The following is a 26,689-nucleotide window of genomic DNA, read 5'->3' as shown; positions in this document are numbered from 1 at the left end:
CACTGACTGAGCCTTGTGGTGCACTGTGATGTGTGTTAACAAGCTGCATAAAAACTTCATGGCGGTTTGCAAATCCCAGTGCCGGTGTAGAGTTTTGATGGGCACTGAGAATATGCTACTCCTGGGGGGATTCTGCACCACTGCGCAATGCAGAATTTGCTTTTTTCTTGCAGAAATGGGCTGCAGAGCTGCAGGCCACCACTATGGGCTGCTGGACCCAGCAAACCCCAGCATCCCAACTCAAAAATAAAAAACACTGCCACAGGGAAGGGGAGGACGAATTAGTTGGAGGATTCCCAGCTGCTGCAGTTCCTGGCATTACTGAAGGAAAGAGGCAGCATGCAGGGAATGCCGCACAAGTCCAGGACCCAGTTTCTCCCTCTGGATCCCTGGGCTCTGGAGAGTAGGGGGAGTGAGTGTCTGTGCTGGGGGGGCCTGCATCTGGGCTCTGGGGGAGGAGGAGGTGAGGGTGTCTGGGCAGGGGGCACCCCGGGGCTGGGCTTTGGGGAGAGGGCTTGTGGGTGTCTGGCCCCTTAGCTGGGCTCTGGGGGGGCAGAGAAACAGGAACTGGGTTGTCATAGGGGTTTCTTTAACTCTCTACTCCAGGGGAAATTTTTTGTGTGTGTATGTATTGTTACAGACATAGTTGCTAAGCAGTATTTGGAAATTACCGAAGTAATTGAAACTGGTGTGATTATATAGTAGTATTTTGACAAAATATGCAGAATTTTGCAGAATTTTTATTTTTCTTGGAGCAGAATTCCCCCAGGAGTAATATGCAAGAGAGTGTTAGAATGGAGTGAAAAGAAAAGGAGGACTTGTAGCACCTTAGAGACTAACAAATTTGAGCATAAGCTTTTGTGAGCTACAGCTCACTTCATCGGATGCATTCAGTGGAAAATAGAGTGGGGAGATTTATATACATAGAGAACATGAAACAATGGGTGTTACCATACACACTGTAACAAGAGTTTTCAGGTAAGGTGAGCTATTACCAGCAGGAGAGTGAGGGGGGTGGGTGGGAGGGAACCTTTTGTAGTGATAATCAAGGTGGGCCATTTCCAGCAGTTGACAAGAACGTCTGCGGAACGGTGGGGAGAGAATAAACATGGGGAAATAGTTTTACTCTGTGTAATGACCCATCCACTCCCAGTCTTTATTCAAGCCTAAATTAATTGTATCCAGTTTGCAAATTAATTCCAATTCAGCAGTCTCTCATTGGAGTCTGTTTTTGAAGTTTTTTTGTTGAATTGCCACTTTTAGGTCTGTAATCGAGTGACCAAAGAGATTGAAGTGTTCTCCGACTGGATTTTGAATGTTATAATTCTTGACATCTGATTTATGTCCATTTATTCTTTTACGTAGAGACTGTCCAGTTTGGCCAATGTACGTGGCAGAGGGGCATTGCTGGCACATGATGGCATATATCACATTGGTAGATGTGCAGGTGAACGAGCCTCTGATAGTATGGCTGATGTGATTAGGCCCTATGATGGGTGTCTCCTGAATAGATATGTGGGCATAGTTGGCAACGGGCTTTGTTGCAAGGATAGGTTCCTGGGTTAGTGCTTCTGTTGCCTGGTGTGTGGTTGCTGGTGAGTATTTGCTTCAGGTTGTGGGGCTGTCTGTAAGCAAGGACTTCCCTGTCTCCCAAGATCTGTGAGAGTGATGGGTCGTCCTTCAGGATAGGTTGTAGATCCTTGATGATGCGCTGGAGAGGTTTTAGTTGGGGGCTGAAGGTGATGGCTAGTGGTGTTCGGTTTGTTTTTTTTTTTTGTTGGGCCTGTCCTGTAGTAGGTAATTTCTGGGTACTCTTCTGGCTCTGTCAATCTGTGAATGGAATGAATTACACTTATAGTTCCAAAAAGAAAAGGAGGACTTGTGGCACCTTAGAGACTAACAAATTTATTTGAGCATAAGCTTTCGTGAGCTACAGCTCACTTCATCGGATGCATTCAGTGGAAATAGTTCCCTATCTCCTTGACGTAACCATTGGCATGTTAGCTTCTGGGAGGTGACAGTGGCAGTCTAACAGCCCTGAACTTCATGCATTCTTAGGTTTTAGAGCCAAAAGGGGCTATTGTCAGAACTCCTGCATAACGGAATCCTGGATCCCTTTAGCTGCAGGTGCCAGACATTGCACTGTCATCTAAGGAGATCTGGAAGTTGGTGAATCTAACCTCGGATTAAAACAGTTACATCTAACACAGTGGTCAGTGCACATACACAAAAAAGCATGTCCAGCACAATTCCATATCATCATAACTCAGAAAATGACAGATTTTGTTAGAGATATGTCTTGTTTGGTTTGTTAGAACTGTGGGGGGGCTGTGCTGCAGAACGCATTACCAGAACACACCATTCCTTGGTTTTCAAAGGTTTACGTTCAGCTACCCTCCATGTTGTGGAAGAGTACAAGGAAGTGCTAGGCAACCTTAACGCTGTTAATGATGTTTTTTGCCAATGAATTTTGGTGTTTTTCAGAACAGTATTGTTATGGTGCATGAAAAAAATAGGAAGAAAGCTTTAAAAAAAGGAAAACATAATAGTAGAAAAAAGATACTCTTGATATGTTTTGTGAGGCCTGGTCTACACTTAAAACAGATACAGGTATAGCTATGTTAGTTGGTGTGAAAAAAACACACCTAGCCTACATAGCTGTGCCAAGAAAACCTCCAGCATAGATGCAGAAATGCCATAAGAAGAGTGCTTCTGTTGACATAACGAACATTGTTCTGCTGGCATATGTTGCATCTACACTAGGAGGCTCTGCTGGCATATTTATGCTGTCAGAGGATCTGTAGTATAAACATAGCCTAAGTTACAATAGGCTTAAATAATCTTTAAGTTTGACTATCTTTTTATGATCTCACAAGAAGAGTCTTCTTTCAAGTACTAATTAATAGCTGATGGGAACAGGTAGCCATTCCAAACTTGATTTAGTCTATCTAACTATTAATTTGTTTAAATCAAGCACTTACGTGTTTCAAACCGTATTTTGACAAGAACAAGGATTACTATTGTAAAAACTAATTACTTGTCAGACTAATTAGTGCATACATTAAGTACTGGTATATACAACTTTTGGGGACTTAATGAAGAAATTTTTCTCACTTTTATTAAATATTGTACAGTGGGCTCTTGCCAATGGGAGACAGGTATAAACCACACATACATACATTCAAGTATTTTCTTCAGTTGCTCACTTGTGGACTCTTCATTTTTTTTTCACCAAATGCCTCCTCAAATCTGAGGTACTTGTTGAGTGTAAAAACCAAGGGATGATTCATATTTCTTGTTTTAAAAAGAGATGTAAATGAAAGTGTATATTTTATTAAGTTAGTATAAAGACAATGAATTTTCATCAGTTTCTTGACTTATTTATTTTTTTATTATCAAATTCTGACTGACACAATTCTGGCAGGTTTTTGAATCTGAAAATTCAGGAGGGTGAGGCTCACAACATTTTTTGCCCAGCTTATGATTGCTTCCAGCTTGTTCCTGTAGAGATCATAGAAAGCGTGGTTTCCAGGGAGATGGACAAAAGATACCTACTGTTTGACATTAAGGTAAACTGTCAAGCTGTTCCTGTGTGACTAGAGCAGGGGTGGCCAACCTGTGGCTCCGGAGCCACATGCGGCTCTTCAGAAGTTAATATGCAGCTCCTTGTATAGGCACTGACTCCGGGGCTGGAGCTACAGGTGCCAGCTTTCCAATGTGCCAGGGGGTGCTCACTGCTCAATCCCTGGCTCTGCCACAGGCCCTTCCCCCACTCTACTCCTTCCCACCCCCTCCCCTGAGCCTGCCTGTGCCCTCACTCCTCCCTCCCTCCTCCCCAGAGCCTCCTGCATGCCAGGAAACAGCTGATCAGTAGGGAGTGGAAGGCGCTGGTTGGCAGGGCTGCTGGTGGGTGGGAGACTCTGGGAGTGGGTGGGGGAAGCTGCTGGGGGGCTGCTGACGTATTACTGTGGCTCTTTGGCAATGTACATTGGTAAATTCTGACTCCTTCTAAGGCTCAGGTTGGCCACTCCTGGACTAGAGTGTGTCTGACTTTCTTATTCCAATTACAATGCAACTTCTGTGTGAAATATGACTGCACCTTTTCTAAGTAGAGTTTAATAAATTAATACTGTAGATCTGAACTGTATATAATTTACATATGGTAATGAAGGAGTTGGCATGCTGTTGAGGACATTTTAAAAAAGGAATAATTATATTTTTCCTCAAGCACAGAAACTACACTTCCATGCTGGGCAATTTAATAATCTTTCTCAGTACTTGTAAAATTGGTTGATGAAATTAATGTCCAGAAAAGGCAACACATAGATTTTAAACTGCCAAGAATATTTTGTTGGCACATCATAAAAAAATATTTTAAAATGAGTTTCTGTAAGAATATTTTGATAAATGAGTTATGGTACTCTTTCCATTCACAGTTTCTGGGAAATTTTTACTGTACCTGAGTACAGTACCTGCTATTCACATCACTAGAGTTTTGCTCGAGCCCATACTTTCAGAAGATTCCTATATAACCCAGATAGGAAAAGAAGTTGGAAAATCTTGATTTGGTTCATGCTTAATTTTATTTTCTCCATTGCTGCAGAATGCATCTTTAAGAAATAACCTTTTAATTAACTTTGCAGGTTATTGGCCTGTAGTGTAGATCCTTGAAATAACTTGTTAAATTATTCACTGGGTGGAGAGGGGAGAGACATGTTTAGTACAAGGACTGACTTAGATATGTTACAAGTCACTTTGGCATGAGGTCATAAAATTTTATACATCAAAGTGGGGATCTGATACCCAGATTTGATCCAGTGTCCTCCATTGCCTCACCTTCAGAGTGACATGCAAGTCAGCAAAATTTTGAAGGGGAGCAGCCAGAGGTTCCTTTTCTTCCACATAATTTATTTTAGATAATTAATAAAAGGGAAAACATTCTACACTGACAGGAAAAAATTGAGGCAAATTTCTGAGTTACTTTATTTTGGTTCTTAAAAGTTTATTGCAGTTAATTATATTGAGATTGGTGATAGAGAGCATAGGTTTTATTTCTTAATCTGCAGTACAGTTATGCACTGTAAAATTTTAAAGTTTATGTATTAAATACATTTGTAATAATAATGGATTATTTGCAGTAAGACTTGTCTACATGGCAAATTATTCCAGAATAGCAATTCCTGATTAACTCGATGGGTGAACGCTCTTAAATTTGGAATAAGGTACTCTTATTCCAGAATAAGTGTGTCCATATGTTGAGATAATCAGGAACAGGTAATCCATTTTAAATTTACATGCTGTCTTTTTCTGAGTTAACTTTCATGTGTGGCCAAACCCAAATCTTTTCACAAAAGAAGAGACTTGTACACATTAAGCATTTTGCATGAGGTGTAGATGTTCAGGTCTTAGTGTGAATCTTAAGTGTTGCTATAGGGAAGAAATACAATTTTTGAGCTAGTGATTAAATAATTCTCTTTTTATAACTATTTTTAAAATACCATACCGGTTTAATTACGAGACTATCTTATGCTCTTTGGCTTTGCTCCGTCAGAGGCAGATTGTGATCAAAGGTTACAGTTCATATCAGTGATGAGGATCTATTTCCAAATGTTAAGTAATTTTCTTTTCCTTTTTTCTTCTTTTCAGGCCTTTGTTGAAAATAATCCTGCTATTAAATGGTGTCCCATACGAGCCTGTGAAAGAGCAGTCAGGCTAACAAGACAAGGGTCAAATACAACAGGTTCAGACACACTTAACTTCCCATTGCTAAGAGCCCCTGCTGTGGATTGTGGAAAAGGGCATCTCTTCTGCTGGTTTGTATTAGAAATTTGTATATAACTATGTAAAACTATCACAGCTGCTGCCTAAAGGTCAAGAGACATCTCCAGCCGGCTGCCATGCTGCAGAAGTCTACTGGAAACTCTGTAGGTGTTGATACAGCAAATTATTGATGTATAGTTTGACATGAATATATTTTCATACATACATACATAGGCTGAATATTAATGCGTGTAGAGTGTGGGCAAAATTATCCATTCCTGCTTTTCTGCACTAGGCAGGACACCAAAAATAAGAAGGATTCCACTTACCAAAACCTTTTTTTGAACTTTGGAACTCAAAAATTCCTCCTCCCTGAACCTTAATTACTCACAAGTCATAGCAAAACATATGCCAAATCTTAAACTAACTGCAAGTATAAAAACAATTCTCCCTCCATCTCCCTGGTCTACACTAATATGTGTGTATCCTTTAGGGCAGCAAAGGGTATAACATTGTCTACTTCAATATATTAATAGCTGTGCTGGACACAAAACAGCTGCATGGAGCTCTAGGCTTTTCAGTTCTATTTTCATGGTAGAGAAACTTTTTTGTGCCTCTTTTAGAGGTTTGCAGTATAATCAGAATAGATGTTGGCATGTTCACAATTATATTCCAGAAAACCATTAGCTCATGCTTTTTTAGAATCCTGGGGTCATGGGATTGCATCCTTGACCATCTTGGCTAATAGCCATTGGTGGACCTATCCTCCATGCACTTATCAATTTATTTTTTTTAACCCAGTTATACTTTTGGCCTTCACAACATCCTCTGGCAACAAGTTCATTAGGTTGACTGCATTGTGTAAAGAAGTACTCCTTACATTTATTTTAAACTGCTGCCTATTAATTTCAGTAGGTGGCCCCTAGTTCTTGTGTTATGTGAAGGGGTAAATAACACTTCCTTACTCACTTTCTCCACACCATTCATGATTTCATAGACCTCTACCATATTCCCCCTTAGTCGTCTCTTTTCCATGCTGAACAATCCCATTCTTATTAATATCTCCTCATATGGAAGCTGTTCCATACTCCTAATTGTTTTTGTTGCCCTTCTCTTTACCTTTTCTAATTCTAATATATCTTTGAGATGGGGTGACCAGAACTGCATGCCATATTCAAAGTGTAGGCATATCAAGACTTTATGTAGTGGCATTAAGATATTTACTGTTTTATTATCTATCCCTTTTCGAATGGTTCCGAACATTGTTAGCTTTTTTGACTGCCTCTGCACATTGAGTTGATGTTTTCATGACTCGTCCACAATGACTCGTAACAGAATGCTGACTCACAACCGCTGCGCCTCCTGCTGGCCGTCCTGGGAAATTAGCTCTCTCGGCCCTGAAGTGCTCTCTGTAGGCTGGTGTCTCACCCTCTGTTACCTGCCCCTCTTCAGTCCCTTTATCTCCACCATGTGTAGGCCTCACATCCCTCCCAGACCACAGTGCCCCTTACCTTGGGGTGCTGCCCCTCACCAAGGGAACCCCACTCCCCTGATCCCACCTCGCCTCAGTGACCCACTGCCAGTCCTCATCTAGCCCCTTTACTCAGGGGCAAACCGCAGTCTGCAATGGCCACTCATCATTGGCTAGGGGGTTGGACCTGCTGCCTTTCCCTACAGCCCCAGTACCTCCTTAGGCCTTCCTGTCGGGCCTCAGCCTGGGAGGTACCAGGCCTGAGCTCTCCAGCTCAGCCTGCCCCTTCCCCAGCACTGCTCTGTTGAAGGTACCCTGTGCTCCCAGACAGCCCAGTCGTTCCCACCCCAAGGCTGGAGTGAGACTACCTGCCTCCTAGCTCGCAGCCCTTTTTATACCAGACCTCGTGGGCCCGGACTGGCTGCTACGTGCCCTCCCCTGATTGGCTCCTCAGGGCAGCCCTTTCCCAGAGCTGGTTTTAACCCCTTTCTGACTGGAGCTGGGTGACCACCCCTCTACAGACTCCAATATCTCTTCCTTGAGTGGTAACAGCTAATTTGGATTCCATCATTTTATATCTATAGTTGGGATTATATTTTCTAATGTACATTACTTTGCACTTATTAACAATGACTTTCATCTGTCATTTTGTTGCCCAGTCACCCAGTTTTGTGAGATCCCTTTGTAACTCTTCACAGTCTGCTCTGGATTTAACGATTTTGAGTAATTTTTTATTGTGCAAACTTTACCACCTCACTGTTTACCCCTTTTTCCAGAGCATTTATGAATATGTTGAACAGCAATGGTCCTAGTACAGATCCCTGGGGGACCCCACTATTTACATCTCTCCACTGTGAGAACTGACCATTTATTCCTACCCTTTGTTTCCTGTCTTTTAACCAGTTGCTGATCCATGAGAGGACCTTTCCTCTTATCCCATCACTGTTCAGTTTACTTAAGAGCCTTTGGTGAAACACGTTGCCAAAAGCTTTCTGAAAGTCTGAGTACACTGTATCCACTGGATCACCCTTGTCCACATGCTTATTGACCCCTTCAAAGAATTCTAGGAGATTGGTGAGGCATGAGTTCCATTTACAAAAGCCATGTTGACGCTTCCTCAACAAATTGTGTTCGTCTATGTGTCCGATAATTCTGTTCTTTACTGTAGTATAGTTTCAACCAATTTGCCTGGTACTGATGTTAGGCACTGTAGTTGCCAGGATCGCCAGTGGAGCCTTTTTAAAAAATTGTTGTTACATTACCATTAATACTTAGTTCTTCTTCAAGTGCTTGCTCATAGGGATGCCATTCTAGGTGTGCCTGCGCCCCTTAGAAGATTTTTGCCTTAGCAGTATCCATAGGGTCAACAGTGGTGCCGTGCTCCTGTGCCGGTATATAAGGCACTGCTGACCTTACGCCCTCTCTGTTCCTTCTTACCACCCATGGTGGTTAGTCTGAGCGCCTTCACTTGCGTTGCAATGGCTAGTGGTTTTTGTCTACTGTCTTTGAGCCTTAGGGCCTTGTAAATAGTTCTGCTCATAGTAGTTAGTGTTAAGTAGTTGTTAAGTATAGTTAATAATTAGCAGTTAGGGTTCCAGCAGGGACCTTGGGTCTCCTGGGTTTAAGCCCTGCGCGGACTGCAACAGGCCTATGCCTGTAAGTGACCCCCATAGCAGCTGCCTCAAGTGCTTAGGGGAGTCTCACTTTAGAGACCAGCACTGAATTTGTAAGAATTTCCAGCCCCGCACACAGAAGAAGTGGGATATTCAGCTACAGGCTCTCCTCATGGAGTCCACCCTGCGTCCGGCCCCCGTGCAGCCCCACCAGGACTCGCCGAATACGTTGGCCTTGGTGTGCAGTGCCCCCAAGCACCAGGCTCTCCCCATCATTGTTCCCCGGCACCAGTGCCCAAAAAGAAGACTAAAACCCCAGCACCAAGCAAAAAGGGCAAAGGACCCACTTAGTGCTGCCCGGCCACTCCAGAGCTGCATGCTTGCACCTCCCCGGACGGGGCCCATAGCCCTGTGAAAGGTCCACCCAGTACCGACTCCCGGGAGCAGCATGGGATCAAAAGCCCTGATGGCACCGACGCCTTTATAGGCTCCCCCAGCCCTGAGAGAACACAGGCCTCCACCCATGCCACCGATGTAGCATGCGTCCCAGGACCAACAAAGGCTCCCCACAAGGAAAAGCCAGCCGCTAAGACCCCTCGGAGGGCAATGGAACGCCGCTGATCCCCCAAGATGAAGCAGTGCTCTCCACCTCTGCGCCACAGGTCGCCAGAGTTGCAGCCCAGAAGCTCTGGGGCTCGCCCTCAGTTACCAGCGCTGCGTTCGCAGTTGCTACCGTCTCGATGCGGATCACCTAGAGCAAGACGCCAGTCTCCATATTATCGATGCTGCTCACCCTCCCGCAGATCATCCTCTAGGTGCAGGTCCCAGTCGTGTGCATCGTGGGAGTGCTCCCCGTCATGTCTCCAGTCCCCATGGCACCGGTCCCCTCGGTACCAGCACCAATCACCTCATTCTGGGCACCGGTCCCTGACGGCAATGGTCAGACCCAGGCGTCGACGGCCCCACTGTGGTCACCAGAAGGGGATTCCTCTGACATGGAAGACCAGTTCAGCCCCTTGCCTAGTCTGCACTGGCGCGAATGGGAACCCGAGGCCACGGCGACAGCACAGACTTTGCAGCACGGCCAGTGCAGTGGCCTTTTTGTGGCACATAAGGAATGCCAGTTGTGGTGATGACCCCTTCTCACCACAGATCGGCCGCCGGCTCAGAATAGCAGCTGGCAGCACTGGGATCGGTGCACGAGAGATGCCTGGTGGTTGAAGCATAGGGAATGGTGCCCACCCCTAAGCCTCCCTCCCGTGTGGGAGAAGATGCCCCAGAGCCTCCCCCGGCGGAACTTGGGCCTGGAGGTGGAGGAAATGGCTGAGCAGATGCACACCTTGTTTAACCTTTTGTCAGCCTCCACCCCAACCTGTGTCACACTGCCAGTGCATGAAGGTGTCTTTAAGATTGCCAAGGGTCTCTGGCAAACTCCTTCCTCCATTCCTCCCACCTCAAAGAGGGCCGAAAAGAAGTATGTTGTCCCGCCAAGGGGGTTTGAGTACCTCTATATCCTCCCCCGAGCTTACTGGTGGTCTCTGTGGCCAATGAAAGAGACAAAAGGGCATACCAATTTCACCCCCAAGAATAAAGAGGCCAAACCGTTGACTCTGTTTGGTAGAAAGATTTATTCACTGGCCAGTTTTTCAGTTCCAGGTGGTGAACCATCAGGCTCTTTTGGGCCGTTACAAGTTTAACTTATGGGACTCCCTCCATCAGTTCAAGGAATCCCTTCCACAGGGTTTTGCCCAGGAATTTGGCACGCTGGTGGAAGAGGGCACTGTGGCTGCTAGGTGCTCCCTCCAGATGGCATGGGACAGGGAGGACTCGTCAGCCAGTGGTGATGAGGCGCAGCTCCTGGCTTCAGACTGCAGGTCTCTCCCAGGAAATGCAGACTTCCATCCAGGACCTCCCCTTTGATGTGAATGGTCTCTCTTGAGACCAAACAGATGCGAGATTACATGGGCTGAAGGACACCAGGGTTACCCTTCGCTTGCTGGGAATGCATATTCTGCAGCCTGCAAGGAAGTAATTCCGGCCGCTGCCTAGGCCTTGGCAGTCTCGCCAGGGACCTGCAAGAAAAAGGGGCAGAGACGCTAGTTTCAGCCGTCGTCACCCTTCTTCCTCCCGCTGTCCTGCGTAGCCCAGTCTGGCAAACCACCCCGGGGGCCAGAAGTACTTGTTTTGAGGGTGTGGTCGAGAGCAACGCCCCAGCCACCTGCCAAGATCCACCCCACTCTTTCCTCAACCGTCTTCGTCTCTTCCGTTTGGCCTGGTCCCAAGTCACCTCAAACTGTTGTGTGCGGGACATAGTGTCTCATGGTTACACCCTGCAGTTTTCGGCTGCCTCTCAGTCCTGTCCCTCTCCAGGAACCCTTCTCACTAGCACCTCCTCATTCAGAAGTTTGAGAACCTGGTGGTTAGGGACTATTTAGAAAAGCTGGACGTGCACAAGTCCATGGGGCCGGATGAGTTGCATCCGAGAGTGCTGAAGGAACTGGCGGCTGTGATTGCAGAGCCATTGGCCATTATCTTTGAAAACTCGTGGCGAACCGGGGAAGTCCCGGATGACTGGAAAAAGGCTAATGTAGTGCCAATCTTTAAAAAAGGGAAGAAGGAGGATCCTGGGAACTACAGGCCAGTCAGCCTCACTTCAGTCCCTGGAAAAATCATGGAGCAGGTCCTCAAAGAATCAATCCTGAAGCACTTGCATGAGAGGAAAGTGATCAGGAACAGCCAGCATGGATTCACCAAGGGAAGGTCATGCCTGACTAATCTAATCGCCTTCTATGATGAGATTACTGGTTCTGTGGATGAAGGGAAAGCAGTGGATGTATTGCTTCTTGACTTTAGCAAAGCTTTTGACACGGTCTCCCACAGTATTCTTGTCAGCAAGTTAAGGAAGTATGGGCTGGATGAATGCACTACAAGGTGGGTAGAAAGCTGGCTAGATTGTCGGGCTCAACGGGTAGTTATCAATGGCTCCATGTCTAGTTGGCAGCCGGTATCAAGTGGAGTGCCCCAAGGGTCTGTCCTGGGGCCGGTTTTGTTCAATATCTTCATAAATGATCTGGAGGATGGTGTGGATTGCACTCTCAGCAAATTTGCGGATGATACTAAACTGGGAGGAGTGGTAGATACGCTGGAGGGGAGGGATAGGATACAGAAGGACCTAGACAAATTGGAGGATTGGGCCAAAAGAAATCTGATGAAGTTCAATAAGGATAAGTGCAGGGTCCTGCACTTAGGACGGAAGAACCCAATGCACAGCTACAGACTAGGGACCGAATGGCTAGGCAGCAGTTCTGCGGAAAAGGACCTAGGGGTGACAGTGGACGAGAAGCTGGATATGAGTCAGCAGTGTGCCCTTGTTGCCAAGAAGGCCAATGGCATTTTGGGATGTATAAGTAGGGGCATAGCGAGCAGATCGAGGGACGTGATCGTTCCCCTCTATTCGACATTGGTGAGGCCTCATCTGGAGTACTGTGTCCAGTTTTGGGCCCCACACTTCAAGAAGGATGTGGATAAATTGGAGAGAGTCCAGCGAAGGGCAACAAAAATGATTAGGGGACTGGAACACATGAGTTATGAGGAGAGGCTGAGGGAGCTGGGATTGTTTAGCCTGCAGAAGAGAAGAATGAGGGGGGATTTGATAGCTGCTTTCAACTACCTGAAAGGGGGTTCCAAAGAGGATGGCTCTAGACTGTTCTCAATGGTAGCAGATGACAGAACGAGGAGTAATGGTCTCAAGCTGCAGTGGGGGAGGTTTAGATTGGATATTAGGAAAAACTTTTTCACTAAGAGGGTGGTGAAACACTGGAATGCGTTACCTAGGGAGGTGGTAGAATCTCCTTCCTTAGAGGTTTTTAAGGTCAGGCTTGACAAAGCCCTGGCTGGGATGATTTAACTGGGAATTGGTCCTGCTTTGAGCAGGGGGTTGGACTAGATGACCTTCTGGGGTCCCTTCCAACCCTTATATTCTATGATTCTATGATTCTAACCTCCTGCACCTGGGGGCAGTGGAAGAGGTTCCTTGGGACATGGGACATTCCTCCAGGGGAAAGGGGTTCTATTTCCATTACTTCCTAATCCCGAAAGCAAAAGCGGGCCTGAGACCCATTTTGGACCTGCGACACCTCAACAGGTCTCTCAAAAAGTTGAAGTTTTGCATGTTCTCCCTGGCCTCCATCATCCCCTCCCTGGATCCGGGAGACTGGTACGCCACTCTCAACTTGAAAGACGCCTAGTTTTACATCTCCATATTCTAAAGTCACAGACATTTCCTCTGTTTTATAGTAGGCAAACACCATTTCCAATTTATGGCACCCCTCTTTGGCCTCTCTTCGGCTCCAAGGTTCCAGTGGCCACTTACCTCAGAGGTCAAGGGGTCCAGATTTTCCCATATTTCGATGTCTGGCTCATTAAGGGCAGGTCTCGGAACCAAGTACAGAGAAGCCTCGATCTCATGCATACCACCTGCCACGACCTAAGCCTGTTGATAAAAGAGAAAAAATCCACTTTAAGGCCAGTCCAATACATAGAGTTCATAGGGGCAGTTCTCGACTCCATACGAGCCAGTACCTTCCTCCGGGAGGTGCATTTTCAGGCCATGTAGGACTTGATCTCCCATGTGAGGAACTGCCCACTCACCATGGCTCTCACCTCCCTGCAGTTGCTGTGGCACGTGGCCACCTGTACATGTGTGGTCAGTCATGCACGGCTCCACCTCCGGTCTCTGCAAGCTTGGCTGGCGTCGGTTTATTCCCGCAAAACAAGAGCTAGACTGGGTGATTAGGATGATTAGAGTGTTGGATCACATCCTGTCATCCCTGTATTGGTGGTTGGATGCCAGGTCAGTGTTTCAGGGAGTCCCCTTCGCAACCCCGTCCGCATCACTAACCCTAGTCACCGATGCTTCGGACCTGGGCTTGGGAGCCCACCTGGTCAAGCTGAGCACCCAGGCCTCTAGTTGCAGGGCGATCTGGCCCTCCACATCAATGTCAGGGAGCTCTGAGCGGCTTGTCTGGCCTGCCAGGCCTTCTTGCCCCACCTGAAGGGCAAGGTGGTGCAGGTCCTTACGGACAATACCGCTGCAATGTATTACATCAACAGACAAAGTAGAGTGATGTCGTCAGCCCTCTGCTAAGAAGCTCTGAACCTTTGGCACTTCTGTGTGCAGCACGCCATTCATCTGGTAGCCACAGACCTGCCCGGCACCAAGAATGTACTAGCGGGTCCCCTCAGCAGGACCTTCTCATCTCGCCACAAGTGGTCGCTCCATCCGGAAGCAGCCAGTATAATCTTCCAGAAGTAGGGGACTCCCCAGGTGGACTTGGTTGCCTCCCTAAAGGAAATGCTACGTGTTCTGTTTGCTCCAGGGGATAGACCAGGGTTCCCTGTTGGATGCCTTCCTGCTTCCTTGGTCGGGAGCCCTGATTTACGCCTTCCCACCAGTGCCGTTGATCCACAGAGTCCTTGTGAAGATCAAACGGGACAGGGTGAGAGTCATCCTTATGGCTACCGACCAGCAACATGCCGAATCAGTGCTGGCGAGGCCACTTGCAAGCTAAGCCGCTGAGACTCCCTCTCTGGCCAGACCTGCTGGCCCAGAACCATGGCAGTCTCCTGCACCTGAACCTGGAGGTGCTGCACTTGACAGCATGGCTTCTGCATGGCTTAATATAGACAAGCGGGAAATGGGTAGGAGAAAGTCCTCCACCAGAGCAACCTATGGGGAAACGTCAAAAAGATTCACATGCTGGGCCTCGGATTGGCGCTTCTGGGCTGAGTAGGCCTCCCTGGAGCTGATTCTGGACTATCTCCTGCACCTTAAGCTCCAGGGCTTGTTGCTGTCATCAGTTAGTGTCCACCTGGCTCCTATTTCGGCTTTCCACCCTCCCTTCCAAGGCAGGACATTCTTCGCTTACAACATGACAGCCTGGTTCCTGAAAGATCTGAAGATTTGAATCTCATGCTGTTGAGGCTCATGGGGCCTCCCTTTGAATCTCTGGATTCCTGCTCTCTTCTCATTCTCTCCTGGAAGGTGGCATTCCTGGTGGCGGATGCGTCTGCCAGCAGTGTGTATGAGATCAGGGCACTTACGTCAGAAGCACCCTATACAGTATTCTACAAGGATACGGTCCAGTTGCGGCCGTACCTGGCATTCCTGCTCAATGTAGTCTCCCAGTTTCATACTGGCCAGGACATTTTCTTAACGGTCTTCTTTCCAAAGCCCCACAATTCAAAAGAGGAGCACAGGTTATGCACCCTGAAGGTCCAGAGGGCGCTGGCCTTCTATATCAAAGGGACACGGCCTTTCCGTAAGTAAACGCAACTGTTCGTTGCAGTGGCAGACAGGATGAAAAGGTTGCCCAGTGTCTGCTCAGAGAATTTCATTCTGGATCGCAGTCTGCGTTCAATACTGCTACAAGCTGGCAAATGTGCCTCCACCTGCCATAGTCAAAGTGCACTCAACTAGAGTGCAAGCGTCGTCAGCGGCCTTCTTGGCTCAGGTGCTGATCCAAGAGATTTGTAGAGCTGCTACCTGGTCATCTGCCCAAACATTTATGGCCCATTATGCACTGACCCAGCAGGCCCGGAACAATGCTAGCTTCAGCAGGGCAGTGCTGCAAGACCGCAAACTCTGAGCCCACCTCCATTTGCACTGCTTGTGAGTCACCTAGAATGGAATTGACATGAGCAAGCACGCGAAGAAGAAAAAAGTTACCTATCTTTCGTAATTGTTGTTGTCAGAGATTGTGTTGCTCATGTCCATTCCATTACCCACCCTCCTGCCCCTCTGTTGGAGTTGCTGGCAAGAAAGAACTGAGATAGCGTAGGGTTGGCAGTGCCTGATAAACCAGCACATGAGCGCAGCTCTCAAGGGGGTGCCACTGCTGACACTACGAATACTGCTGAGGCAAAAATCTCCAATGACCACGCACATGGACGCGTGCACACCTAGAATGGAATGGATATAAGTAATACAGCTTATACCCTAATCTACTTAGTGGTGTCATCGAAATTGGGACAAAGCTGACCAATACTGCACCTCAAGTAGTTATCCATTTTTAGAAAATATAACTCTGTTTTCAGTCTCTTAACTTGAACAGGTTTATGGGTGGTCAGCAAAGGCATTCCTTGCAACAAAGAAGGTTCAGGATTTCTATGTTTACACCCTGAATCCAGTCTCTAGAAGAGTACCTAACATTGTCTCTCAAGGAAATGCAGCTGTAATAATTTGGGTTTTCCCCTTTCTTCCTTTTTAGGCTGTTTGCATTTCAAAATGTACATCAAGATTCAAGCAGTGTTGACAATCTTATCTGTATTTCTGTAATTCCTGATTCATTCTCTTTTTAGAGTTGTTCAAGGTCTCTGCGGGTATTCCAAAATTTAGGATTTGAAGTGAGTCTGTTCAAAAGCTCACAATCCACAGAGAAGCCAATGCGCATGTCTTTGTTATTTTGTTTGTTGTGTAGGGTGAATTAATCAGCCTTTAGGTAAGGGGGCCATTCTCTTGTTTAGTTCCCTTTCTGCTAATTTTGTTTTCTCTGTATACAATTAAAATTATCCAAGAACAGTTATTGTGGGTGAAGTCTAGCCCCAGTGAAGTCAATGGGGCCAGGATTTCATCCTATGGCTCAGATTGACCCTCACCTTATTTCAATTGTACAGGTAGAAGAGGGTGGCTCAGAAGGTTCTCTTTTCTTTTTTCTTTTTTCTTTTTTCTTTTCTGTAGTTTTCTTTAAGCTTTTTTTGCTCACATGTTCCCTGTTGTGATGAGGACAAAGGAGATAATGAGTATTCATTCAGCTTATGACATTGCATTGTAGAAAGTAGTTTACCATTTGATCCTCAAAAGACAATTTGCATTTTCTTTGATACAGCAGGTGTCCATGTGGAAATATACCCCATTTGTAAACTATTTGTGTATTTCATGTGGCAGATGTCTCAAGCTGTTTTGCTGTATTTCCAGTAAAAGAGCAAGTCGTGACAATTCTGGAATCCATGTTGACACATCTACACCCAAGCACCATCTGGAAGCCATGTATCTGATGCTGTATACTGACTGCCATCCTGAAAACTAGCAGTAGTAAATCTGGAAAAACTTGAGGGATCCACTGTTAACTCCTTATGTGTCCATATGATTTCAACCAATATCATCTCCTTTCCATTTAGGGACTCTGGGAAGGGTAGAAATCCAAATTCACTCAGCATTAGAAGAGTGTGAAAGCAATGGGGATTTACTAAAGCAATGGGGATTTACTTAAGCACTGACCTTGTTATTAAGGATTAATGATCACCAGTGGACACGGACAAATAATTCTGGATGACATTCATCCCAGCTGTAGAGGGCCTACTCAAGGCCCTATGCACCACATAAACTCCACTTAAACTAGGAGTTTATACTTAGCCAGAAAGGTTTTTGGAGCAGGGACTTTGTCTCACTATATGTTTGTACAGTATCTAACACAGTGAGGCTTCAATCGTGATTGGGGCCTTTGGAATATTACTTTAATATGAATAATAAAGGCCTTTCATAGTCCATCTGCACTGAGGTCAACTTCACCCCTTGTACAAAAGCTACATGACCATTTTACATGGGCCTAGATTAATTACTGGTCAGCCCATAAAACATAGTGCATACCAGCTGCTTTTGAGATATTCTCCATCATAATTAAAAAGCACTTTTCTTTCCTGCCTCACTTAATTCTCTCATTAATTTTCATGAAGCTCTACCTTGGGTTGTGAGCAAATGTAATAATGTTTTAAAGTGAGAGTAATTGAGTAGGTTTCTTTATCTTCCTGTCTTAGAGTTTTAATGTGCCTTCATTATTTTTCAATTTGAACCAATCTAAACAATTATCTACTGTATTTATGACTTAATTTTTCAGGGAATGTCTTGGTGAAGCGCATGAACCTTGTGACTGCCAAACATGGAAGAACTGGCTGCAGAAGATATCAGAAATGAAACCAGAAGAACGTAAGAGTGGTTTTTGTGGGATTTTTAACAGCATTAAATAAGAACTGTATGGTAGTTAAGAAATGATGTGAAAGAGGGGGGAGGAACAGGTTTGATCATTTGTCCTGTAGAAATCATCTAATTGAAAAAATGGTGCTGAAAACTGTATAATTCTTTATTTTCCCGTTTCTTTAACTCTTAATTTCCTTGCTCATGTCTTAAATCAAACCCTACAGATTAGAGGTTTGTTTTGGGTAACATTATAGGGGGAAAAGTTACCTAAAACATATATGTTTTTAAAAAATCCTAATACAATACATTTACCATAAAGTCAGAAACTGGTTTTACAAGAGGAGCAGCAGTGTCCATGTAAATAACTAACCTGTTTCCCCAGGCCAGGAAGGATTAAATGCCACGCCCAGAGTCTCTTCAGGCCTTTTCTTCTGGGAACTATTTATTGTTTGCACTGAACGTCTTAAGCACCTCCCACTTAAAAAACAGTTCAGCATAAATGCAGTGACCTCTCCCCTGATCCAGTGGCTTCCTTGCTAGCGCGTCTTCCTTAGTTAATCTGTGGCAGAAAGTGAATTATTTTGGTAAATTGGAGTTTCAGCCAATTTTGAGTAAAAGCACAGTAGGAAAAAACAGACTTTCATATATCTATTTCTAGATAGATTGATAGATCTTGTCAGAATTTAAAGGGAAGGGGTTAAAAAGCTCTGATACAGTACTATAAAATCCTCTTACCTGTAAAGGGTTAAGAAGCTCAGCTAACCTGTCTGGCATCTGACCAAAATGACCAATAAGGAGACAAGATACTTTCAAATCTGGGTGGTGGGAAAAAGGTTTTGTCTGTCTGTCTGATGCCTCTGCCCGGAGACAGATCAAGAAAGCAAGCAATTCAACTCCTATAGAGTTAGTAAGTAATCTAGCTAGAAAATGCATTAGATTTTGCTTTTGTTTTTGACTTGTGAAATTTGCTGTGCTGGAGGGAATGTGTATTCCTGTTTTTGTGTCCTTTTGTAACTTAAGGTTATGCCTAGAGGGATTCTCTGTGTTTTGAATCTGACTGCCTATGAGATTATCTTCCATTCTAATTTCACAGAGGTGCTTCTTTTACCTTTTTTCTTTCTAATAAAGTTCTGTTTCTTTTAAGAGCCTGACTGATTTCTGTATGATCCTAAGACCCAGGGGTTTGGGTCTGTGATCGCTTTGTAACCAATTGGTTAGGATATTATTTTCAAGCCTGCCCAGGAAAGGGGGTGTAAGGCTTGGGGGAATATTTTGCAGGAATAGGAACTCCAAATGGTCCTTTCCCTGATTCTTTGTTAAATCACTTGGTGGTGACAGCGTACCCCCCCAAGGGCAAAAAGTTTGTGCCTTGGGGAAGTTTTACCCCAAGCTGGTAGAAATAAGCTTAGGGGGGTCTTTCATGTGAGTCCCCACATTTGTACCCTAGAGTTCAGAATGGGGAGGGAACCTTGACAGATCTATTTTAGCCAGAAGATTCAAAATCACTTCTTCTCAGTTAAGTCTATTTCTATACCAAATATTCTGAGTAGTTTCAATGGCAGAGCTGTTTTTGTTTTTCTTTTAAATCACAAGATTTTTTTAAAATCTTGTGATTTAAAAAATATATATATAAAATATAGGTGCACGTGCACACACACCCAGCTTCCCCCTTCACAGTTTTGATTCTTTCGGTTTGGATATGGGAAATGCATCTTACAACTGGAATGAATTGGAAATCCAAGACTTTCATAATTGTTGTAACGGTAAGCTCTTCAAGTGGCCTTCTGCACATTCCTACTCTGGCATGTGCCCATGGTACCATCAGGACCGGAGGAAGCTTCTAGTAGCAGTGCCTGTTGGAGCACTCTTGCACCTTCTTCTCCTTTCTCTTCCCCTTGTGGCTCTGTACATTTGGAGAGCGAAGCTAGAAATGGGTTGTGCATCAGCCACCTCCTCCAATGCTGAGTTGGAATTAGAACTCCAAAGAAGAATCATTCCAATGTGCAGTGCTGCTAGAAGGTTCCATTTCTGGCTACGCCATGAGTACATTCTAAGAATGCAAATGTGCAGAGGCCACTTGAAGAACTCTGGATACAGGTCAGTAATCTTTATCTTTATAATGTTAAAAATATTGATTATTTTATCAGTGTAATTAGATTGATTGCTTACAATTTTATTCTGATTTCATGCCGGCTTATTGCTGTAACTCTGTTGCCGCTCCTATTTTACACCAATGTTAAATGAGATCAGAATTAGGCCCTTTGTGTGTCTACAGCATTTAGAACATATAATGTGGTATGTAAATGTTAATTATGATTATAAAACCATTGTTAAATTAACTAAGCATTTTAAAATAGAAGTTTGCTTGATATCTTTGAAAATTTCAGATTCCCTCTTCATGCTATTTTGAGATATTTCCTGATTTTTTACTTTACAATGGAAAGTCCAATTTAATAAATATCATCTCCCATTAGCCCAATTTACATTTGTATTTTCTTTCTGTAATTATTTTAAGTATGCTTTAAAACTGCTGTAGGCTAAAACTGCTTTCACACAGTTTTGTCAGGCAGTGTGGATGAGGCCAAAACGTATTAAAAACTTCCTCCGCCCACCTCCCAAATTGTGTTCTAGAGCTTGGTAGGAAATCTTGTAATCCCCAAAAGAGTCCCAAAGGGCTGAGTATTTATTTTCTAAAGTATTACCTATTGTACATGGTTTGGCTCTTAATGCTATGTCCAGAAGTCATTTCCATAAATCTTAGAGAAATAGAAGCAGCTGATACTTAAGTATAAAAAAAATGGGGGAAGGGTGAATAAGTCTATTTAGAGTGTAAACTTTTGGGGTAGGGACTGTCTTTTGTTCTGTTTGTACAATGCCGAGTACAGTGGGGTCCTGATCCATGACCAGGGCTTGTAGGTGATACAAATAATATTACCATTATTTATTAATTAATGTAGAATAACATAGGACACACACTTATTTGGAGTGATCCGTAGAAACAAGTATAAAACTTAAGTATCAACAATGATTTTTTAAAATTCCTAGCATGGGTCTTGGACTGTGTTAACATCTTATAGTATATTTAATAAATTATAATGTAAAGCATAATAAAATATACAGATGCATTCCCGAGCTGATTGAGGTGTGGATGTGACCTTTGACTTTTGTCGTATTTGTTAAAGCATCTTAATTTTTGCCTTACATTACATTACCTACATGCTGTAGGTTTATGAGGAAATTAATGTGCACTGTCAAGAATTAGGGAAACACGCAGACTTCTTAACCTACTTTTTACAAAAGTTGATATGCAGATAATCTTAACTTTTCTATTTTTTTTCCACTTTTTTCTCCCAAAGTTGTGGGAGTTAGTGAGGCTTATGAAGATGCTGCCAACTGCCTATGGTTACTAACTAACTCCAAACCGTGCGCCAACTGCAAATCTCCAATTCAGAAGAATGAGGGCTGCAACCACATGCAGTGTGCAAAGGTATAAAGAAGTTTATATTGTTTATGGTGGAAAGCGTAACTCAAGTTGTATATACATGTCTATTTTGTAAATGCAAACATACAAAGCCTCTGAAATCACAGGCATGGGATCTAGTGGAACTTCTAAACCAAATTGCAACATTGACAGATAGAAAGAAGCTCTAATGTATTAAGATAAAAGCAGAGTATTTGATATGCAATTTCATTAAGTCTTTCTTACAAGATACATTTTGGCTTGGCAGTGGACACTCATTACATGGGTTGAAGGACAATAAACAAAGAGAAATGATGAGCAGTAAATGAAGAATAAAATAGGAGGAAAGACTTAGAGGAAAACTATACAGATCTTTGCATTGCCACTCTTCTTTAATGACCTAAAAGAGAAAGTGAATAGCATATTTAATTCACAGAAGATACTAAATTTTGAGGCATTGTGAACACTAATGAAAATAGAGAAATAATACAAAGGGAAATAAGGTGAGCTGAAAATATCAAAAGAGGGTCAGCTTGGAAAAATGTAAACATAGATTTTCAAAGGGAGTGAGAAACCAGGAGAGCAGTAATTCCAAGAAAGACTTTAAGGGTAATAGTAGACAGAAAATTAGATGCAAGTTTTCAATACTTCACAAAAATAAATAGGTTTTGCATAGCAATATTTTCTATGTCAAAACCTCTTTATCTAACATTATAATACATCTCAGACAACTCTTTTTTCAAATGAACTAAAAGCAGAAAGTTAGAGTACTTGCTTTTTAGTCAATGGATAGTGTGACAAAGTTTCTCCTCTGCCTTGGTGGGTCCTGCGCTTTCCGGCGGATTTGCTTGCCTCAGAGGTTCACGGCAGCCCTCAGTTTGGCCACTTTTGCCACTGGCTCAAACCTGCTGTTCACTCAGCTAACCTCATGACTAGCCAGCATGGGACACAGGGAAGAGAACAATCCCCGCAGTCTCTGTTGTCCCACCTACTGGGTCAGGGACAGGCTAGAGACCTTCCCCTCTGATATGACTCTCAGTCCAGGTCAGCTTCTCTTGTGTCAACTAGGGAGTTGAGGGAATGGGGGGAACCTGGGCCCACCCTCTAATATTGGTTTCACCCCACGGCCCTGTGGATCACAGCTGTCTACAATGTCTCCTGTAACATCTGTGTGACAGTTACAACTCCCTGGGCCACTTTCCCCATGACCTCCCTGCAGCACCTTCTTTGTCTTCACTGCAGGACCTTCTTCCTGATGCCTGGTAACATTTTTATTCCTCAGTCCTCCATCAGCACATCCTCTCACTCCCAGCTCCTTACATGCCTCTCCCTAACTGAAGGGATGTCTTTCTTTTTTTAACCATGTGCCCTGATTAGCCTACCTGCCTTAATTGGTTCTCGTAGCTTCCTAATTGGCTGCAGGTGTCCTAATTAGCCTGCTTGCCTTAATAGGTTCTAGCAGGTTCCTGATTGTTCTGGAATAGTCCCTGTTATCTTACCCAGAGAAAAGGGACCTGCTTAATCTGGGGCTAATGTAGCTACCTTCTACTACTCTCCTGTAGCCATCTGGCCTGACCTTGTCACAATAAGTTATGTGAAAGTAGCAAAAACAGCTTATATGTCCATTTAATAATGTCAGGTTTTCAGATTAAGAAAGGGGTATCTGTCACGACTCAGGTTTCAAACACTTATTTGTGTAGGTTGGTTGGCTTCTATCAAAATATACCTTGGGTTAAAAAACAGTTCTTTCTCTCTTTTTTCCAGGAGTCTGTCTCTCCATACCAAGCAAATGGCTTTTTCTTTCTGCGCCCATCACATTCCTCCTCACTTTTCCTCTGCTATATTTAGGGATTTTGTTGTTTATGCTACCAGCAGAAACAGATCCTGCCTTGCCCTCACTGGTTCATTCTAGGTTTACCATTTGTCTTTTTCTTTCTTCAAATGAGCTCAACTCGTGCCAATAAGATCAACTCAACAAGATTTCAAGTGTTGTATACTATAGGCTTGATTGGCTTTCACCATTAAACATAAGTTAGCGTCACTACTTCAGTTCTACCAGCATCTGAGGTACTAACTAGGGACCAGATTCTCCAGTCTGCTAAGAGTGCTTTGCACCTTGTAAGCAGCACAAAGTGGCTTTAAAATGGCTAGAGATAACTGGTATTGAATTCCCCTTCTGTAGGGGAACTCACCATCATCAGAAAGCTGATAGAGGCAATTCTGCTACTTCCTGTACCAGCCTCCCCTCTTCCTTGTATAAGAGGAGGGGGAAGGGTTATGTGAGCTGTATTTCAGGGCTGGGCCCCATGGCGGAGTGGAGCTCCCTTATATACTTGTTCATCCACTTGCGTAAGTTCTGTTACAGACTTTAGGCCTTTGGCGGCAGTTAGAGTAGTCTCCCTGCTGCTCTAATTTCTGCCAGATCCTAGTGATTGAGTATTAGAAAATCAAAACTGGCTCCCTGCAGCTGCCACACTCCGTTTTATATGTCCACACAACCCAAAGTGCAGAATTGGGTCCTAAATGTTTAGGACCATGATTTTGAGAAGTCATTAGTTTTTCACCAGACTGTCTCTTTATTGGCTGTCATTTATTCCTTATAAACGCTAAATCAGTTCAGGATTGTTCTTTCTGTATCCTTCCAGGTCTTCTAGCATTCTTCTTAATATCAAATAGATGGGGAAGCATAAGATTTGTAAAGGACATAATAGGGGAGAGACCTCAGTATTGATGCAAAAAAAGTTTATTAATAAAACAGTTATAATGTATTATAATTTTAGGTTATTATGTAATTGGCTTCACTGTTACTGAATTTTAGGCCACTGTTATTTTCATACGCGAGATGCTTGGGGAATACGATAGCTCACATGCTTATGTTTTTTGGTTAATCTGGGTTCATTATAAAATAATGAAATGTTCAAGCTAATTAAGGAAATTCCTAGGAAATGTCTGCATTCTGTCATCAGTGAGAACAAAGTGTCAAAGAGGATGACGCCACCTTGCCTGTAAAACTATATTTATTACCTTCGTGTGTGTTCACAGACTCTTGTATGCAGCTTTATAGCTTCTGTTTTGTTTTACCATTCTGTACTATTTTCTTTTTACATTTATCCTTTGGAAGATGTATATAAATGTTAGTAATTGGGATTTTGACCTTGTATAGAGTATTTGATAAGTGTCTTTAATTGCAAATTGTGAATGTACAACAAATACTAGGTTGTAAATCTAGGAACCATTTGCTCAAAAGGCAAGCAACCAAGAAGACTCATTTATGGTTGATAAATGTTTTATGGAAGATATTGGTTACTTCTAACTCATGTTTCTACTCAAAGGTGAAAACCTTTGTTGTCCTTCAAATGCTTAATATGTGTGACAGGGTTGGGCCGGATGGCTACAGGAGAGTAATAGAAGGCAGATATATTAGCCCCAGGTTAAGTAGGTCCCTTTTCCCTGGGTAAGGTAACAGGGAAGGTTCCAGAACAATCAGGAACCTTCTGGAGACAATTAAGACAGACAGGCTGATTAGAACACCTGCAGCCAATCAAGAAGCTGCTAGAATCAATTAAGGAAGGCTAATCAGGGCACCTGGGTTTAAAAAGGAGCTCACTTCAGTTTGTGGTGCGCGGGTAAGGAGCTGGGAGCAAGAGGCGCTAGGAGCTGAGCGTGAGAATGCATACTGTTGGAGGACTGAGGAGTACAAGAATTATCAGACACCAGGAGGAAGTTCCGATAGTGAGGATAAAGAAGGTGTTGGGAGGAGGCCATGGGGAAGTAGCCCAGGGAGTTGTAGCTGTTGCACAGCTGTTCTAGGAGGCACTCTAGACAGCTGCATTCCACAGGGCCCTGGGCTGGAACCTGGAGTAGAGGGCGGGCCCGGGTTCCCCCCAAACCTCCCAACTCCTGGTCAGACACTGGAGGAGTTGACCTGGACTGTGGGTTCATAAAATGGCCAAACTGAGGGCTGCTGTGAAGCCCCAAGGCGAGCAAATCCGCCAATAAGCGCAAGACCCACCAAGGTAGAGGAGGAACTTTGTCACATATGCTATAAGCTTATTTTGACATGTATATTTGCAAATATTGTATATGTACATGTGGACCTTCATATAATCACTGCGTGATATCATTATATGAAAAGTTTCAGAGTATCAGCCGTGTTAGTCTGTATTCACAAAAAGAAAAGGAGTACTTGTGGCACCTTAGAGACTAATCAATTTATTTGAGCATAAGCTTTCGTGAGCTACAGCTCACTTCATCAGATGCATACTGTGGAAAGTATAGAAGATCTTTTTATACACACAAAGCATGAAAAAATGGGTGTTTACCACTACAAAAGGTTTTCTCTCTCCCCCCACCCCCTCTCCTGCTGGTAGTAGCTTATCTAAAGTGATCACTCTCCTTACAATGTGTATGATAATCAAGGTGGGCCATTTCCAGAGGCATATCAGAGGCTCGTTCACCTGCACATCCACCAATGTGATATATGCCATCATGTGCCAGCAATGCCCCTCTGCCATATACATTGGTCAAATTGGACAGTCTCTACGTAAAAGAATAAATGGACACAAATCAGATGTCAAGAATTATAACATTCATAAACCAGTCTGAGAACACTTCAATCTCTCTGGTCACGCGATTACAGACATGAAAGTTGCGATATTACAACAAAAAAACTTCAAAACCAGACTCCAGAGAGAGACTGTTGAATTGGAATTCATTTGCAAATTGGATACAATTAACTTAGGCTTGAATAGAGACTGGGAGTGGCTAAGTCAGTAACCTATTTCCCCTTGTTTTTTCCTACCCCTCCCCCCCAGACGTTCTTGTTAAACCCTGGATTTGTGCTGGAAATGGCCCACCTTGATTATCATACACATTGTAAGGAGAGTGATCACTTTAGATAAGCTATTACCAGCAGGAGAGTGGGGTGGAGGGAGAGAAAACCTTTTGTAGTGGTAAACACCCATTTTTTCATGCTTTGTGTGTATAAAAAGATCTTCTATACATTCAATAGTATGCATCCGATGAAGTGAGCTGTAGCTCACGAAAGCTTATGCTCAAATAAATTGGTTAGTCTCTAAGGTGCCACAAGTACTCCCTTTTCTTTTTGCATTATATGAAAAGTAAGATATTTTACGTACAAATATAGCTAAGCCATTTGATGCTATAACTGGTTACTAATGTAAGAAGCCATTTGAGTATAGAAATTATTTACATTAATTGGGAAATTAGTTAGTTACCTGGCAATGCGTAAGCAGCTCCTTATCAAGCTCTTAAAAACCAGAAGAAACTTTCCAAGGATGGTACAAAGAAAAGACAATACTTTCTTTGACCATTTACATTTAAATACTCTCTTTAAGAATCTTTTATATTTAAAAAGGCTGTTTTAAGACCTGAAGACTATTTTAAGAGCT

At 43.7% G+C, this 26,689-nt stretch overlaps 1 protein-coding gene across 6 annotated transcripts in view; it reads left to right on the top strand.

Moving 5' to 3' along the window:
• ANKIB1 (ankyrin repeat and IBR domain containing 1) overlaps positions 1 to 26,689 on the top strand; it is a 169,272-nt gene that overhangs the window by 120,971 nt on the left and 21,612 nt on the right. For all 6 annotated transcript variants that reach the window (XM_048838130.2, XM_048838131.2, XM_048838127.2 and 3 more), the window contains 4 exons: positions 3,425 to 3,569; positions 5,647 to 5,813; positions 17,739 to 17,827; positions 21,175 to 21,305. In XM_048838130.2, the coding sequence (XP_048694087.1) occupies positions 3,425 to 3,569; positions 5,647 to 5,813; positions 17,739 to 17,827; positions 21,175 to 21,305 (532 nt within the window). The remainder of the gene's footprint in view (positions 1 to 3,424; positions 3,570 to 5,646; positions 5,814 to 17,738; positions 17,828 to 21,174; positions 21,306 to 26,689) is intronic.

This window comes from Caretta caretta, chromosome 2 (genome assembly GCF_965140235.1).
Source record: "Caretta caretta isolate rCarCar2 chromosome 2, rCarCar1.hap1, whole genome shotgun sequence".
NCBI lineage: Eukaryota > Metazoa > Chordata > Testudines > Cheloniidae > Caretta > Caretta caretta.
This window is presented reverse-complemented; position numbering and strand designations above follow the sequence as displayed.